General features: G+C 39.5%; 2 protein-coding genes across 3 annotated transcripts in view; one reads left to right on the forward strand and one right to left on the reverse strand.

Moving 5' to 3' along the window:
• Positions 1-1,220: 1,220 nt before the first annotated feature.
• Positions 1,221-18,244, reverse strand: FAM81A (family with sequence similarity 81 member A). 2 transcript variants are annotated; one of them, XR_014697033.1, is made up of 11 exons: positions 18,042-18,244; positions 16,603-16,998; positions 15,166-15,231; positions 13,650-13,923; positions 12,788-12,906; positions 5,983-6,112; positions 4,729-4,835; positions 4,314-4,449; positions 3,768-3,963; positions 3,095-3,350; positions 1,221-1,915 (listed from the first exon to the last, which is right to left on the reverse strand). XR_014697033.1 is itself a non-coding variant. In XM_084532867.1 (10 exons), the coding sequence occupies exons 3-10, from the start codon at positions 15,210-15,212 to the stop codon at positions 3,211-3,213; spliced, it is 1,149 nt and encodes a 382-aa protein (XP_084388993.1). In that variant the 5' UTR covers positions 15,213-15,231; positions 16,603-16,998; positions 18,042-18,244; the 3' UTR covers positions 1,221-3,210. The 2 variants fall into 2 exon arrangements, 1 of the variants encoding a protein (XP_084388993.1); XM_084532867.1 differs by having other exon boundaries at positions 1,221-3,350.
• The window catches only part of MYO1E (myosin IE), a 92,110-nt gene continuing 90,846 nt past the window's right edge, over positions 17,395-18,658 (forward strand). Inside the window, exon 1 of the mRNA XM_084532861.1 lies at positions 17,395-17,413. The gene's annotated coding sequence lies outside the window, so the exon portion shown is untranslated. The remainder of the gene's footprint in view (positions 17,414-18,658) is intronic.

The raw sequence follows: 18,658 nt of genomic DNA on the forward strand, positions 1-18,658 counted from the left end.
AAGTTCTTATGCTGGTTTAGAAGTCATTAGCGGTAGGGGATAGTGGATCTTCTTTGCGCTTCCTTCTTTTTTTTTTTTTTTTTTCCCTGTTTGTTTTGTGGTTGTGTGTTTGTTTTTGTTTGGTTGTAGGTTTGGTTTTTTTTTTTTGGTTGGCTGTTTTTTTTTTGGTGGTGTGTTTTGTTTTTTATTCTTTGTTCAGAAGCTCTGTATCCCCTAAGAAAAACGTTGCATACTTTTGTTTCTGTATTGCTTAAGCTTTATAGTAAGCACAAGCTCTGAAGACATTAAAGTCTCACCTCCCATTTCATGGAAGTTGGGATCATAGTCAAGCAAGTGGAACAAACCAATGTCCAGCAAAGGCTGTTTCAGTTTAAAGGAGCAAGAGTTAAGGAGTAGTTTTTCCTTCAGGGTAATAGAGATTCAATATAACCTTGAAAATTACCCAGACTAACACTGCCTCTTCTCACTACATTTCTTTTCTCCCTTTGTGGAGAGAAAACACAGCCCAGTTTGGTGCTGTACAGGTAGTGACTCCTGGAGGTACTAACGTAAGTACTTATGTCGAGTGGAGAAAATATTACTTCCTTCATCAGAAGCCCTCTGCGTTCCTGAAGGAATGAAATTAGCACTCCTAATACACGGGAATTTCAGTGGAGACCAACATGGAAAGGAAAAATAAAGGGGCAGCTCCACTTTCAAGCACAGGTATGTCCTTCTGTTTAGTTTTGCAGGATCTGTGCAGGTCAGTGTTTACAACTGGTTTCTGCTTTTTAAAATCAAGCTTTCCTAGAATGCAGTATCCATAATGCTGTCCTCCTGACTTCATAGTTATTCCCCTGGGGGCAGGCTGTTTCTGCCTGATGAGAGGCTTTTGCTATGCAATTTTAAGAAGATAGAAAGATGTAGGGACTCTAATTCTACATTGAAGAACTCAGCTGTTATTTACCAGAGACAAACACTCCCTGACAGAAGGTGCAGTCAAGATTTTGTAGGCCTAGTCTGTGGAGAAAACTTCCTCCAATAGCACTTCATCGTAGTTGGAACACATTGCTTGATAGGAACTCACATTTCAGTGTTGTTGTGTGTGTTTTGTTTTGTTCTGGTTTGGTTATTTACCTTAGCTGAAATTTAGGGAAAACAGCAGAAGTAAAATTAGCAAGGATGTCAAGGATGTTCTACTTTTTTTTTTTTTTTATATATATCTGATGAATCACACAAGATTTTACAAGAGAAACATTTTATTAGTCATACATAAACTGTTTCTCTGTTTCCCTGTAAACTCTTCCATATTGTACAAGACTCTCAGGTACAGAGTTGCAATTACAGAAGAAAAAGTGAGGTTTTGTTCATCTCTTGTTTCTTCCTTGTGTGTTCAGGGTGTGTGTCTGTTTTTTACAAAACACCAGTGATAGCTTTTCCATTGTACTTGTCTAAATATTTAAGAACAGATGACAATACAGAAATGAAGAAGGAATGAAGTATTAAGACAATTCCTAAAGCATATCTGCAAGCATTTCATTGTGTCCATTTAGAGAACAGGGCTTACCTTTTAGCTGCCGTTGTAAATATACTCCACAGCATGTGGATGATACCAGACAGGACTAACAGAGGCAGTGTTGTTATCAGAGAGCACTAGAAGCCAGAGTTGCAAAAAGCTCAGATATCTTTGATGCATTAAGATACTTTCAATTATATAGGAAGTAAATATCAACTTAGGCACTAATCCTGTAAAGACATGTATATTTTTCCTGATTTTACACAGTACACTGTCCTACTTAATGCACATGTAGTTTTGTAGCATTTTTTTAATATGGTGACTGTGTGGGCCAAACCTTGGTTCATGGAAGTGATGAGACGTTTGCCACTGGTTGTCCAAACACGAATATGGTTTTGAAATATTGGCTAAAAGAAAGGCCTGTTAAAGACAATGGAAAGACATTGTATCAACTTGTACAAGTTGGCAGTAACACTTGTACGAATTAATGGTATTTTTGCACATGAAGTACTATTTACTGTATAAATTAATAGGATACTGGATGAAGCCTGTTATACTTCAAGACTGCTTAATCCTGCATGATTTGAAAACATAAGCAATAACAAGCTCTGAATGAAGATAAAGAATCAAAATATATTTTTTCCCATCTAGATTATTATTCTGCATGGGTGCTCATTTTCAGCATGTAAACTATTATGGGAATGGAAATAAGCACCATTATTACTTGGAAATACCATGAATTACCAGTTTGAACCTACTAAATTATTAAAATCTACTTAAATTTGAAGAGTTAGTTGTTTTACTTCAATAGAAATAGCTAAGCAGATCATAAACTGCATTTCATTTTACACAAAATTCTCCAGACTTTATCTCCAGATCATCACTTTTTCTTTTGTTTTCAAACCTTTCAAAATCCATAGTAATATAATGAAACAAGTCACAGGAACACATGCCCAGCTTATAAAATACTGTATATAAATTTTTTTACTTTGTCTCAAGTCTACTTGGTTATTCATTTAAAAAGGTCACAATACATAAGACCACAAGTTGTTTCTTATATTGTCATGAATCATCTTAGTCTACAACTACATTATATAATACTATTTAGTTTCCACACACACACACGCGTTTGCACGCACACAGGATATTTGCACAGCTAAACAAAAGTTTTCTGACAGTGTCTAAGTTTTGAAAATTGGTCAGTTTGGTGCCAATTCTGTCTCCTCAGGGAGTCAATAGTAGAGAAGGTCACTGCAAAAATGTCCGGTGACTTCAAACATAGTAATTTGTATCAAGGTGGAGAACCTTGCCGAACTGATAATAAACAAGTGATACCAACTTCTTATTTAAAAAAGAATATATCGAGATGCTTATACATATAAGCATATAACTGCCTGATCAAGCCTACAAAACTGGGGAGCATTGAAATGCCTTTAGCAAGTTAGGTGCCAGCTTCACCAATATATTACTCTAGTTTTACGTTGGTAATCTCCTGAGAGCAACTAGAGTAGTGCAGTGGTAAATCAGCACCTCAGCCCATAAAAGCTTCGTGTCAGTTGATCTGTTAAAAGCTTGCATTTACCACTTAAACATACAAACCTGTGCAACAGCAGCATGTCCTTCGGTACATGCATTACATTTGGATTACAGACTGGAACAAGATTATAGTCTGCCTATTAGCCAGGTAAATATTCATCTCAGACAAAATCTTGCAGTCACGGTCCAGCCTCTCCCCATGCTGGAATCTCCTGCTTCATTTGGTGGATCTGCTTCTGTAGTTCATCTCTGTCAAGCTTCATTTTTGCTTCTAGAACTTGCCGTAGAGACCCAATGCTCTCATAGATAGCTGCAAACCCTAATTGCACATGAGAATTGAATTAGTCTATAACATAAAGCAAAAGAGTATGATGTAGTTAATATCAGAATATGCCTCCTAGCATAACACTCAATTTTTCACTAGAACGATAGTAAAAATTCTGTAAAAATAGGACTTCAATTATTCTGGTGTGCTGATGGCAATAATGCCCCTGATTGCAGCCAAACCGTGCTTACATATGTTCAGGGGAAGCACTTCTAAGCTATTAAGATGTCACCTGCTGTTTCTGTGAGCTTCACACTTAGTGAAAGCCCTTTTAAATGCAACAGATGCAACAAATATGTTTGGCCCCAGTGTCTTTAAAATACTTTAGTACAAAGACATTTTGAACAGTGTTAAAGGTCAGTCATTGTTACCGCAATTCAGAAGAAAGATCTTGATCGATCATAGTCCTACCAGCATTAACTTCAGCTTTCATTTCTTTTATGTCTTCGTTAATCTCATTTTGAAGTTTGCCAATGCGAATATTTATCTTTTCTTCATTCTGTTGTGCCTCATGTGCTTCCATGGTAATCTTCTGTATTTCTTCTATTTTGTCAATTTTCTCTGACATTTGGTTGAATTTCATCTCTATAGCTCTTTCACTCATTTCCTGGAGCCAGGAAAAATAATTTTAATGGTTTCTTTTGAGTATGAAACTAGAGTGGTGTTTCCCAGATATGCAATAGGTATTGATTAATCATCTTTTCTTATGTGGAATTTAAAGGTGTAAGGAATTAAAATTTACTTTAGAAAACACTTTAAACTCACTTGATAGTAGGCTAAAATACTGATGTTTTTAAAGTGGTCAGATCTATTTCAAGACTCTCAGGCCATGGGAATGCTATGCTTGACATCAATGAAAAGAGTTCTGCAACTATTGGTGAGGTCTGAAAGTCCCAGTTACTAATAATGCTTTTGAATAGTTCCTGAGAAGTGTTAGGAGACTGTAATGAAACTTACCGTGGTTTCCTTAAAAGTCAATGAGAGTTGGTCCAGCTTTTGCACAAGCTCTTTTTCAATCCTTTCATGTTCCTGTTCCAACCAGCTGCGTGCAGACAAAATCTGGCTGCTGAGTTCCTCAATAGCGTTTTTTAATCTAAAAGCATAATACAAATTAGGAGATAAAAAGAGCAGAAATTTCAGTCATTCAGCACCATTCTTTTATGATGATCACAAAAATTTAATGATAATTACTGCATTCTTGACACCGTATCAAGGCAAATCTTCAAACTTTAAGGCTAGTAAATGGGACAAGGCAGGCAACATTGTTTTGGAAAATAATGAAAACAAAATAGAAGTATTTATATGAAATACCACAACGCTTTGGGGCACTAAAAATGGGGTCGTCTCTTCGGGCCGATGGCTGCTCACTCACTTGGTGTCCAGCAGGTGGAGCTGCTGCGTGCTCTCCTTGTAGGCAACCTTCAGCTTTGCTTCTTGCTGCATTATTGACTGCTCCACTCTGCTCAGGAGATGAGAAATCTGAAACAGAATTCAGAATTTACTATTTTTCAACAACGTTTCACCACAGTCTCATTTGGGAAATTTCTGTATCAGTAGAAGGGATAAAGAAGGGTCGTATTGCTGATGTTTCCAAAATTATTGAGTTTGTGCATTTTACTTTATCATGAAAAGTATATTGTCTCACAAGACAAAAGTAGAAACACTGTGAAAGATGTAATTCTACAGCCATCAATAAAGTGAACAGCCTTGTCCTGCTCTGAGGCAGCTGGATTTACACAATCCATACATCACCAGGTGTTACATGTGCAGACCCCTCCACCGCAACTAGGTGAGAGTCTTCAGCACTTCTCATGTAATGCCTACTGCAGTGCTGGATTTAACTGCGGATCAGTTATTGCTAATGTAAAGTATTTCTCACAAAAGCAGTCGTGGCAGTACAAAACATACTGTTCTGTTTACAAGATTCATGACAATATATTCCTGGCATGCTGAGTGTTCTGAGAAAAGTGAATTTTAACCATTTACCTCCCACAAAGTGAAAGTGCAAAATATTGTTGTTACCTAAGAAAATGAGAAGGCTTTGAGACAGAGTTATGAAGAACCTTTTTTTGCAGCGTCTCAGGACTCTGCTTGTATTTAGTGCTCAATTTCACTCTCGTACCCAATGGGAGAGAAACCCAACAGATAGGTTAAGGGATTCTGAGAACCACAAAACAGATTTGTTTTGCTGACCTTCAAAAATAGTGTTCAAATGTATACAAAATAATTTTGGGAAGGCCAAAACATACAGGGTAACCTCAAGCTTGCATTATTACGGTGGTTTTGTAGAACTTCCCTGTCTCATTAACATTCTGACCTCAAGAAACTGTTCACATCAGCAGTCACTGATGGCTGTTCATTCCTGGAGACTTCGTGGGTACCTTTAAACACTAGGACCTTCTGCACAGCATACAAAAGGCAACAATTTAAGGACTTTTTTCTAGTTATACCAATGCAGTAATGTAGCTGTGTAGCAATATTCAGTCTAATAAGGACTGTGAGTAGATATAAGTCTCCATCTTTAAATCTCTGAACTCCCAGGAAAATAATTAACGTTAATGGTGTGGGTTTGAATTAGACTATAATTCTTACCTATACGTGGATCACTTGGGTCTAAATACTGTACCTGTATTTCTGCCTCTTTGATTTTAGATTCTAAGATCAGCTTAGAGGTGTGTTGGTCTTTACTTAGGCTCTGAAGTCTTTCATATGTAATTTTATGTTCTGCAGACAGTCTGGCTAACCCGGCATCACACCTGTTTGAATAAACAAATACCAAAGCAACAGCTGAATAGAACATAAGGTCCAGCCTTTTAAAATTATCCATTTTAGACTGGGTATTTCTGTGATAGTGATGGCTGTCTAGCAAAATATTGTCTTATGAGGCTGTTAGAATGCCGATATATCTCACAGTACCTATCAAACTGCTCCTGAATAGGAATAGAAGTCAAATAGTCTACCAAACATTTGATGCACTCCTGTTTTCTTGGCTCTGGCATAAATTGTAGACTGTGTTGTTATCAGAGTTGGGGTAATCGCATTACAATTTCAAAGATACGCAGGATTTCAATGTGTCATACTTCTGTCATATTCCAGCAGACAGCTGTCATGGCCTGTAAGATTTGGCCTATGTAGTTAGAGGCCTAACTAATTGAAGACGACTTCTCCATTATTGTAGCTGTGCTCCTCTGAGTCTTGCATTCCTATTTTTATTTTCTTCTGCAAAATAATAGTACACAATCTATGTAGTAAACAATGTGGGGAAAAGTTATGGTTTAGTTAATACAGTCTGTATTTAGGTAAAGCCGTCATTTAAAGCCATGCCAATTTTGTCTTGCTAAGGACTCCAAAATGCAGTACTGGCACATAATAATTACTTTCCTTTCTTCACGTTGGAACATTTCTCAGTGCTGTAACATTTTAAGGGCAAATGTGCTATAGAATACATGCATTTCCTACAACATTTCAAAAATACTTTAATCAGGTGGATTTCATCTACAATAATACAATAAGGACATTAACTGAGCTGCACAAATATAAGTACTGTAATTTCAGAAGTAAGACCCCTGCAAAGTATGAGTCATGTGTGTATATATATATATATATATATATATATATATTTTAGATGTATAATAACCAAAGTTACTAAATTTGATCTCTGAAACTGATGAAGAACAGACAGCAGTTACAATTTAAAGGGGAAAAAGGCAGTAAAATGGGACAAACTATGGCAGGTTAAGTCATTATGCAAAGCCATGACACATTTTAACTTCTTTTAACTCAGGTTTCAGTTGGAAAGCTTTCACTTCAAAATGTGCTTTCATCACCTTGGTTACAGTAACAACTGTTACTATAAATATGACAGTACAATTTCAATATGAAAATAATAAGTAATGTAAAATATCACAAATTAGAAAACCTGTAGAAAATAATTTATAGTTGAGCAGTTCAGCATAGCAAGATTGATTAGTAATATCTGTAGAAAAAGCAGAATAGGTTTACACAGCAGTGAATTATAGGTCTTAGAATCAGTGGTTCCTTTAGAAAGGCAAGAGAAGCTAAATCTATTCACCAAAAGCCTGTGAACTCAAAAAATAAAAATTAAAAAAATAAAAATAAAGTCTTGTTTCTCTGAGGCATTACAGAAAATATGAAAAGCAACAGCTTTGAAACTACTATACCAAAAGTAAAGAGTAGGCATCTGTAATTGCTTTTAAGGCAAATTAGCATTATGGGTTTAATCATAGGGCATCTCTTCTTTGTGGAACTGGGTTACATGATCAAAAGGGTCATGTAGTTGTATGGTAACTGAAAACTTAAAAATTCTGACTGTTAATTTAGTGTCAAGCTGGTATGTATGAATTGTGCTTTTAATATTTCTACAGGTATACTGTAATTGGCACCCTTTTAAAACAAAAGTAGGAATACATTTTAAATATCAATGTAGTTATGGAATGTACTTCATTTTTATCCTGGGTTGTTTTTTAAAACAATATTCTCAGTGTTCAAGTGGTCAAAGCAGTCTCTTTACTATATATGTTGTATGTAATCCAAAATGCCTGATCAGTTTTTACCTGCAAAAGAACACTAGTATGCTACATACAAAGATCCTGATATCAGTTATGTGAGTATATATTTTGAGTTTAAGACTTACAGCAAATAATTTTGGTCGATGCTTCCACTAGCCTTCAAATAGTACAGAAAAAAAGTAAACAGTATGAAGATGAACATACAGAAAACCATGGTCTTTCCAATACTTTTGATTTATATTTCCTCCTGCATGATGGATGGGAAGAAAATTGGTAATCTAAAAAATAAATGGTTCATTATAGTTTGGAATTTTTCTTTGTTTACAGATAAGAGGAACATTACAATACCTGCTCGATTTTCCATATGTCAGAAAGCTCTGACTTCTTTATAGATTCATGTTAAAATCAGAATAAATCCTTCGTAAAAGTACTATTTAAATCCAATGTTCAGAAATATTTAATATAATTAATAGTAAGATCAGACTATAGATGAAGCTAGTGGACTATGGATAGAAAGACAAAAGTTGAAATCAACTTTTGAGGTCTGGTCGTCTTAAAAGCTCAAGGAAAGAAATTAGAAATAGTTTAAGATTTATAGAAAGAATACTAATTTAAAAATGTAAGAGCTGAGGATACGGATATAAAAAAATCAATTTGAAAAAAATAGCTGTGCTTCCAGCTTACGCAACACTTAAGATTTTATAGAAAACCATTTTGTACAAAGAAATGCACAACAATGTCTTCATGCTTCAAATGAAGAGAGTAGGCCACACCAACTATTCACACCAGTTTTTCATGTTGCAGTTGCACACATGCACTGTTGAAATTTGGGCCAAAAATGTACTAGGACAGGTTTGTTGTACTGTTATTTAACTGTGGAGGACATTTTCTAAAAGTTATGATTACCAAACTGTGTACTTAAATTAAATTAGTATAGGAAGACTAAATGAAGAGAAGACTTTGTAGTTCCAAGTACTCTGAGTTTCAGAATCCAGTATAAATAAATTAAAAAAAAAAAAAAAGTAATGTTTAATAAAAACAGTGAAATTATCAAGCAGCTGTCTTCCAAATGTTAGTAAGCAAAAGCAATAGTTCCTTTTCTGGCACACTGAAGAATATTTTCATTGCCTTTCATCTCTAAGAAATCAAACTGTAATGGCTGTTCTATGAAGTATCATCAATGACTAGAAAAAGCTGAGAACTAGGCTAAAATGGCATGCACAGATTGGTAATGTTCTGGTTTGTTTGTTTTTTAATAATAGGAGATGTTTTGATTAAAAACATCTTTAAACATTAAAAAAACATTAAAAAAATGCTTCAGTGAAAAACAGGTAGCTGAAAGAAAGGTTGTGAAAAAACAAGTTGATGCATCTAGGGGATCCACTGGGCTGGAACAGCAGAGCTAGTAGATACTACATGGCCTGCACCCGGGAGGCCAGATCAGTCTTCCCTGTATGTCTTGTACATCACCAGTAGAGAGAGTGCAGCAGATTTATTTTACTTACAGGGATCATAAATGCAGTGCATCCCAGATGCATCAGACTCATTTTCTACTCAGTGTAGGAAAATCTGCCTACATGTTTTAAGTCCAGGGCATCTGAAATGAGTCAGATCTATGATGTATATAAAAATCAACTATATATGCCTGGTAGGCCCAATGTGAACACGCATCATTGCTATTTCTCTGGAGTTTTCAGGAGAGGGCGACCTCTAGACACAGCAACTGCTCTTGTTCTTATAAGGCTGCTGTATTTAAACGTCCCAGACAAGTGGTCATAGTCCACAGAACATTCTATAAATAAATGATAAGGCAGCACCCATGAATTTTATGGTCTTACGAATTTATCACTAGAAATAAACATAGTAAAGCTGGGTTATATAAAACTACCAACATCAGGGACGGGAGGCTGGGCTAATGGATCTATGAGTATCTATCTAGTTTTCTGTTCAGTGTGTCACTGCTTTTAATAGAGGTAAATTCTGTCTTAATGATAATGCTGATTCTTAGGAATATGGACAGCATCATTCATGCTGAACCCCGTAATGATGCTTTACAAATTCATCAATAATTCTTAATGAAAAATGGCCCAGAGACATGAACTGCTCTGTGGGTTCCGTCCTCTCCTGCTAGGGCTATGAGCTGATGCTGTGATGCAGGTGCGCTCGGCCCTGAGGTCTCTCTGAGTCACACGCCTCCAGAGCTGTGGGGCGTTGGAGCTGTGCCTCTCAAGTGCACGTGCGTGTAGGGATCCCTGTTCTCACCGCTAAAAGCAGCAACCCTCAAGAATTAATGAGACAGTTGTTCAATAATATATTGACATGTTACAGAACAGTTGGTGTTAGGAAATAAATAGTACTCTCTCCAATACTGAAGTTGAATAGGATATTTAGTATGCATGTAATTACTGGCGTTGAAATTTGGCCAGGATCCTGAGATTGACAGGAAAATCCTTACAGGATCCAAAGGCTCAGACACAGGTGATTTGCCATCACTCAGCGTATACAAACTGAGTCACAGCAGTAGTCCATGTGTATTCTTCTAGCCTAGAGCAAATGTGATGTACTTTGAGTTAAATTAGCCGACTGTCACTATAGCCTGAGCCACACACAGCACCCTGGCTGTGGCTGAGAGCAGGGCTTAGCTGATGGACCCAAGCTGGTAACCCACAGTAGCTTCAACATGTTTCTAAGCTTTCACTCTCCGAACTCATGTGAGAGCTAGTAAGACCAGATGCTGAAGTAAAATTACAGTAGGTGAATTTGGCTTATTTTATGTAATGTATTGGCTAGAGTAATCAGGAAATATGCAAGGGAAAGTTTCTGGTAAGTATCTGTATAGCACAACAAACTGCAATTTTGATCATAATCTCCAGGAATACCATAACCATTATTCACGGGAGTTTGAAGTAGAATATGTTTGTAGGTGAAGGAAAATAACCTTTTCTCATGGACCACTGCTTTACCTTGATTTCTGGTGAAAGGCAAGCTTATTTTCATCTGCACAGAGAAAATGCAGGTTATAATACTGAGTAGAAGGTAACAGTTAAAAGACAAACTAATTCTCTTGTGGTAATGAATACAAATTTCCAACGTTCATTGTTCGTGCTGACATAAGGGCAGATTGGTATAATCTCTTAAAATAATCAGATTGCAACCCAGGCAGAATAAAAGGGAGTTGCCCTAAGTAAATAAAGGAAGAAATCCTGGCAAAGACTGAGCTAGTCCACCACCGCTCCCCATACCAAGGACTCAGTCAGGCGGCACCCCATGGAGAAGCTCATGTTGGCACATGTTTATTCATGTGAGTTCTCTCCTGAAACCAAGGGCACTTTACTTTGCTGCACAAGCAGTCAGTATCTGTGTTGCTCCAGATAAGGACCAGTCTTACGATGTAGTGGGATCTCAAAGTGGATATTTTATATAAAAAGCAGGAAGATCCAAGCATGTACATGTGTCGCATCCCACATCCTCATGGCCCACGAAGATGACCAGAGGGCTGGAGCTGGGGTCATTCAGCCTGGAGAAGAGAAGGCTCCAGGGAGACCTTATAGCAGCCTTCCATCACCTAAAGGGGGCTGCAGGAAAGCTGGGGAGGGACTCTTTGTTAGGGGGTGTAATGATAGGACAAGGGCTGATGACTTTAAACTAAAAGATGGGAGATTCAGATTAGATATTAGGAAGAAATTCTTTCAGAAGGTGGTGAGGCACTGGCCCAGGCTGCACACAGAAGCTGTGGCTACCCCAACTGTGGCAGTGCTCAGGGCCAGGATGGATGGGGCTTTGGGCAGCCTGGGCTTGTGGGAGGTGTCCCTGCCCATAGCAGGAGGGTGCAACCGGATGATCTTTAAGGTCCCTTCCAACCCAAGCCATTCTATAATGATCCTATAAGATTTCGCAGAGAACAGTATATATTTCAGTCAAGTTTTCATTTGACAAAATGAGTTTGTCTAGTTTGTTCCTGTTTACTAAAGAATAACTTTTAGGAAAGCATAAGTTTTTTTAAAAGTTACATAATCAGTATTTTTAACCTCTCTAAAGTATTCTTTACAAAGCGGGCTAAGAAGTAACTGTGGAAACTTGAAACAATCAAAGAATTCATGAGAAAAATTTACTTCAAGGAAAATCCCTCCCTGGATATCTTCGTAGGCTGTTATCACTACATCACTTGAAGTACAAGAAAAAATAAAAGTTACCTGTACTATACAGATAATAGGTCAAATTCAGAAGAAGTGTAATTCCAGTGAAGCCAGGATATTTTAGGACAGATTTGGTCCTTTTTTCTGTAGTTGTACAAAACTGTCTTTTAAGTTTCACTTCACAGACACTGAAACAAATGTTGTTGTACTATGGCTTGTAAATGTGTCAGTGGTGGCACAACCTTGTGTATGTGTTGTTGCACAGCTGTAACTTGGAGTTTGAAGTAGCCTGTAAAAACTCAATTGTTTTATAGCTTTCTGTTTCTTACGTGCCAGGTAGCCTACATAGATTTTAATATGGTTAACCAATAATTTAATTCACATATTTCTACCTCTAACACATATGCAAAAATGTGCATCTATTATGTTCTTTACAAGTGCAGATTATACCATACCTCCTTTATAGTAATTGTGCTAATTAGTCTTAAAGTCTAACCATAATTCTTTTTAAAACTGAACTAAATCCAGATTCCTATGGAATTTGAAGTCATTTGTTAAAAACAAATTTGGGGAATTAAGGGTCACGTTGTTAAGTTTAACACGTAATACTGGAATGCAAAGGATTATTATTCATTTTCTGGAAAACACCGAGCAAAATTACCCTGGGAATTTTGCCAAAGTTCAGCCCATTAACATTGACATTCATATTTCAAGATTAAAGCAACATTAGCTAGTCCCCAAAACATACTTTCGTATTGGCATTTACCTTGCCACTCTTCCCCGAAGATCTCCTAAACCAGAAAGCTGCCGCATTTCCAGACTCTTTAGGGTAGAATTTGTTCCATAGCTGAGATTGTCTCTGACACGTATCTGTTCCTGCAGCATCTACAAAGTATTCATATGCAAATACAAATTCAGTATGTTACATTTAATGTACATTTTAAATGTCACTCATTATTTTTCAGTATTTCAGTAAAAAGAGATATATTTTATCATGACTTTAATCAAAGCTTCATCTCATATATACAAAAACAAGTACCTCTAGGTCATTTATTTTTCTTACTGTCCTTACCATAATCTGTATAAAGTAGAACTTGACAATGGAATAAAGTTTTAAATATTAACGTTTATCCATCAGTTTTTCCCACCACGCCCATGTTGCTCATTGAGCAGAGGTCATGTATCTGCGTATGATTAAGTCAGAAAAATGAGCAGTTGGGTTTGGTTACTTAGTGTCGTCAGCGAGTCAGAAATAAAAGAAAGTTTATTACAGACCTAAGGCATTTTCTAGTGTTTATTCGGCACAGCCTTTGGATTGAAGTTGAGCTGGGTATTAGTGTCACGTTAATTCATTTTTTTCAAGGTTTTCCAGTGTTGCTTTTGAAAGCAAGCTTATTAGTACCACAAAGGTTTCTGTGTTTATATGCTAATATCCTGTACTATTTTCATAGCTGCTGAAGGAACTGCCTAATTTGCAAACAGTGTTTCAAGTTATAAAAACAATTTATAAGCTTACAGGATCTTCAGACCTTGTCTGAACTTTCTCATCCCGTGATAAGCTTTGTTATTAAATGAGAAGGACTAAGTAGCTGAAATGGTATTAGTCCTTTTAAAAAACCCTAACGTACCTCAATGTCCCGATTAAGCTGCCTCACTATTGCAGTTATGTTTCGGATATGTTCTTCTAAGAGTTGCCTAGCCAACCGATCGCCCCCCCCTTTATTCTGCATTCTGTGCAGAGTGGAAACAATGTCCTCCTTAATACGAAAAGCGTGTTCCACGAGCGCTGCCGTGGTTTTCTCATGGCTTAGGATTCTGTCTTCCAGCTGATCCACAAGGCTTGCAGATGCGAGCGGGACCGCTGTCAACGCCTGGCTGTGCAGCGGTATGTTTCGAACCCGTCTAGTGAAGAAGAATATTCAGATATTATTAAGGTCTCACACAAAACTGGCGGTAGTGGGGAGAAGCACCAAAAGACTTACAGAGAGGGCCCACTGCGGCAAATAAACAGATGCTGCTTGCTACTGCATCTATCTGTCCTGTAGAAAGGCAAGTTAGGCTTTTTCCTACTCTTTAAGGAAGCTTACAAAGGCATAGGATCTTAAGAAGAGGACATTAGCATTATAAAAAGTAACAATTCAGAACTATAATTGGAATAAGAACACAAACCCAGATCCTGTTACTGAGTTTCAGAAGTAATGCTATTTGTCTCTACAGCTTTCATCTTTCTTTAGGCTTAATCAAAGCAGAAACTGTAGAAGGTAGATATTGCAAACTAAATAAGACCAGGCCAAGATTAAGAAGTAGTAGCTTGTGTACTTTCCTTCTTGCAGCCTATACAGCTATCCTCTAATACTGTACAGAAGCTTGTCCTCCCACAAATGGGATAGGAGCATATGCAGGTTTAGAACGTGAGGAGAGATCAAAATTATGACAAGCTTCTCAGTCTCAGAAGCCAAATTAAAACAAAACAACATATTTAGGTCTAGGTTTTTCAAGAGCTCTGCATTATGTAGCTTCCATGAAAAGCAATGGCAGCTCATGGATGCTCAAAGTAAAAGAAAATAAATAACAAATTGACCGCATAGACTGCGGATGCACATAATCATTTCCCAATGCTATGTTCTGTAAAGAGTAAATAAATTTTTCAGAACCATAAGTTCCACTCCCCTTCAAAAGTGGAGTTGTTATTTTTATTTTTTTTTTTGAACTCTGTTAGTTACTGTGTATTGTCCATGTTGTTTCCTGTTAATGAACCAACCTGACAATTTACTTTCACCCTTATAACACTGATAGAGATGTACGAGGACTCTTAACAAAGGTGAGGTCTGTCCTTGAGCTTTCACACTTATTCCATGTTTAGAAGGCTTTGGCCTAAGTATAGCATTCTTGGACTTCTACTGAGTTACAGTTTAAGCTATTTAATTTTGTTCAGAAAGGGTTAAGTAAAAGCTGACTAAGGAATTGTGATATGGGCCGTGATTTGCATGAGTCTAGGGTATTTCATTTTGCTTTGCATATAAAATGCCAAAGTTCTATGTTACAGCATTACTATAAATAGACAATTAAGAGAGAATTAAGAGAGACATAATACTCCACAATATGAAGATTTTTTATTTTATTTTTTTTACATTCCAGCTGTACCTTTCAGAATGGGCAAGAGTTGGGAAGATCGGGCTTCGCTGGGCCATTTTCTGGTCAATAATTTGTCTGTTGAAAAAGTACACATTGAATTATTTAATAGTCTATATCTGGCATGAAATGATTCAATGCTTCTGCTTTAAGTGAACCTTCAAGAGGAGTATAAGATTACACTGACAGGTCTGATCTTGGAGTTTAAATATTGCTTATGGAATAGATGCATTTGAAAATTGATATAAAGGAACAAAAGAATGCGAACTATAACCTGATAGGAAGGTTTTTTTTGTAGTGAAAACGGTATACTAGAAAAGGGCAGGGTTGACAACTTCACAACTGAGATCTGCTCCGACCCATAGAACAGGTTTGGCAGGACAGAGGCAAACAAACTTCTTGACCCAAATATGTCTGCTGGTCTCAGACGGCATCAATCAGCAAATACAAAAGTGAGATACATGGGATTATAGTAAAGCTTAAGAATGCATTGGCTAGAGAATGAAGTGAAAAGATTCCATGACAGCAATTACTGGGGATAATGTATTTTTCAGGTAATCTAAATAGAATGGTAGAGAGCAGTATGGTTTAGCAAAACTGTATATTTTACCCATTTGTTCTCAAATCTAAAAGAGCACACTTTATGTAGTAAATTCTTATGTAGGAAGACTATATGTTTTGTTCTTAATTTTTACATATAGCGGGCCAGACTGTGACAGACATTGCAGCAGAGTAGCTCTGGTAATAGCTTCAAAAAGACATTTTCAGTATCTTACTGTAAGTGAGATCAGGGCCTGGCACAGTAGCTTTCCTCTGGTGACAGAAATTAAAACAATAAAAAAAAGTAATAGCCTCAATCAAATCCAAGTGTTCCACCCCATATGAAACAAACACACATTTTAACCTGCAACAATGGCACAAGTGAGCATGGCTATCCCATGGAAGGCCTGAGCCTGAATTCCTGGGGAACCTAAAATGCTCACTGAAAACAAGAGGCTTACGTATGAAGAGAATTTTGCAATTGCTGATGAAACCTGGTGCAATATGCTGTACAAACAGAAAGAGGAAAACAGGGTTATTGGAATAAAATCATAACATTTTGACTGTAAAGAAGTAAAGACTGTAAAGAAGACTGTCCTCTGAGATTTCCAAATGCCAAGCATGTTTGTGCTTTAGAAACTTATGAAAGCACTGCCTAAAAACAGAGCAAACATTGTCACAGTATGTGTGTTCTATTTATAGCACAGTGCTTCAGAAACTACAAATTAGAAAAAAAAAAAAATAGTTTCAAGAGAGGCTGGGTTGCTGAGCAGCAATGACACTAGTCTGCAATTCCGAAGGTCTGATGTTAATTCCTTGCGCAACCTCTGATCCTGATGACTGTGGATGTTATTTCCATGCCTAATGACTCGAATTCTCTATACGGGAAACAGAGATAATGGCACCTACCTCTTCGATTAAGCTCTTACAAGCCTGTAAGTAACAAGCCCTGAATAAGAGCTGGGTATCATTATGATGACTGAGGCACTGGGAATTCTGCACAGCCACTGAATGTCCAGTCGTGCAGTCTGCTCCTCGCACACGTGGTTCCCCACGTTTTTTCAAACGGTGCCGCTGTCCGTGGGGAGCCCCTGCTGGCTGTCCGGGGGGGCTGTACAGCTGCCCGGTAGTGCCCGAGGTCTTGGTAGGCCGCAGCTCATTTACTCCCGGTGCTCTGCGCCGTACCACAGTTTAATGATCTTGATGAAGCGAAGCATTTGAACGTGCAATTTAACTATGAACACAGGGATATCCCACTGATTTAAGTAGAGCTATGCATCACAGAGGCAAAGAACTGGATTCTACCTAAAAAAAAAAAAAATAAATAAAGCATTAAAGTCTGTACATCTAGCAATATCTCAGTGATACACTCCTTATAAAAACAGCCAAACAAAAAGTCCTTAACTCAAGTGTTTTCTTCTTACAGCCTTCTTACATTTCATATCAACTGAAAAACAATTTTTGGAGTAGAATAAGCATAAGGTTGCTTGAAGATTTTATGTTTTCTCCCAGACTACAGCTAAATGCAAGTGTCTGGACAAATTGTGCACATGAAACAAGAGACACATGGATGGACTTCTCGTTCTTCTAATTTAATCACGTCACTCATCACTGAAATCTCTCCTAATCAATTACAGATGACTTGACCTGATGTGGCACTCAGCAGGGCTGTGGGAAGGTGCTGGTCGGCGGCTGCACAGAGCAATACTGCGCTTGTGAGGTGCGTGCAGCAACCAGGGACACCTGGGTGCCAGGACTGATGCCGGATTCCCTCTCGCTCAGCCTATGTAACGAACGCCCTTTTATCCTAACCACTGTCAAACCCAAGGAACAAGGAGGTGTTCTCATGGCGAGCACCGGAGGCGTGCAGGCTCACGCAGCTCCGGATTTAGCGGTGCTGTGCTGAGGTGGCACCGACACCAGTCGGATCGCTGCCTTCGCGTGTTTAGGCGCTGTTCTAAGCGGTGCTGCCTGCAGCTTGATATTGCTATGGCAATTCCAACCATGGCAATTCCAACCGTGCTGTACCGGCGCAGTGAATTGGAGCAAATCCTGCATTTACCGAACGGGGCTGCGCTGGGCAGGGTGGCAGGACGCGGATTGTCCCGGCGCTAAGCGGCCCGACGGCACCCGAAACAGCCCTGCCCTCGGCCGGGGGGTGTCCCGTGCGGACCGGGGCCGCTTGGTCACCGTCTCCCGAAGTCGCCGGCACCCCTTGTAGGGCGCCCCTGCCCCTCCCTGCCCCTCCCTGCCCTCCGGCCGGGCGCCTCCCGCACCTCGGGGGGAGCCGCGGGGGCTCCGGGGGGCTCCGCGGGGCGGGGTGGCGGGGAGCGGGGGCCGGGACTCACCGCTGCGGCGGGACGGGGCCGCCCGCCTCTCGTCCCCGGCATCCCCGCGGCCGGCGGAGCCCCGCTGCTCGCTGCGCTGTGTCCGTCTGTCCTGCCGTCTGTCCGTCCGTCCGTACCTCCCCGCCCGCCGTTGGCGCGGGCCTTGGCGCAGGCCGCGCTGCGGGAGCTGGCGGCGTTGCCAGGACGCCGGCACCATGGGAACGGCGCGGCGGGGGCAGCTCCGCAGCCGGGGCAGCGCCGGGCGGGGACGGGGCGGGGCGGGGCGACACGCACGGGTGGTGGCACACACACGGGTGGTGACACACACACGGGTGTCCCGGAGGCTGCACGGTCTCCCTGGGCAGTTGCTGGGGGAGGCATGTTCCTTGCACCCAGTCTGAACCTCCCTCGGCTCACTTTATGTCCTCGCCCCCCCCCCGTGCGTTTCTGTGAAGAGCTTGGCTTAGCCGTCTTGACGGCCTCCTCATCGGGGGGCTTCTGGTGGGTCCCCCAAAGCCTGCCGCCACCTGGCAGAGGAACCCCTCTCACCAGCCCCCCGGTCCTTGTGATCCTCTGCTGAGCTTGCTCGGGTTTGTTACTGTGCACAGCTGTGTTCCTTCACCTGCTGGTGCCCCAAC

The sequence above is a fragment of the Aythya ferina genome, assembly GCF_964211825.1.
Source record: "Aythya ferina genome assembly, chromosome: 11".
NCBI lineage: Eukaryota > Metazoa > Chordata > Aves > Anseriformes > Anatidae > Aythya > Aythya ferina.

What these genes read in the sequence shown, in the direction of transcription:
- FAM81A (XM_084532867.1), bottom strand. Translation starts at nt 15,212, where the DNA reads ATGGCCCAGCGAAGCCCGATCTTCCCAACTCTTGCCCATTCTGAAAG. An exon ending in ACTCTTGCCCATTCTGAAAG is followed by an intron (nt 13,924 to 15,165) that starts GTACAGCTGGAA and finishes CTTCTTCACTAG; the next exon opens with ACGGGTTCGAAACATACCGC. An exon ending in GAAAGCTGAAGTTAATGCTG is followed by an intron (nt 3,351 to 3,767) that starts GTAGGACTATGA and finishes ATGTGCAATTAG; the next exon opens with GGTTTGCAGCTATCTATGAG.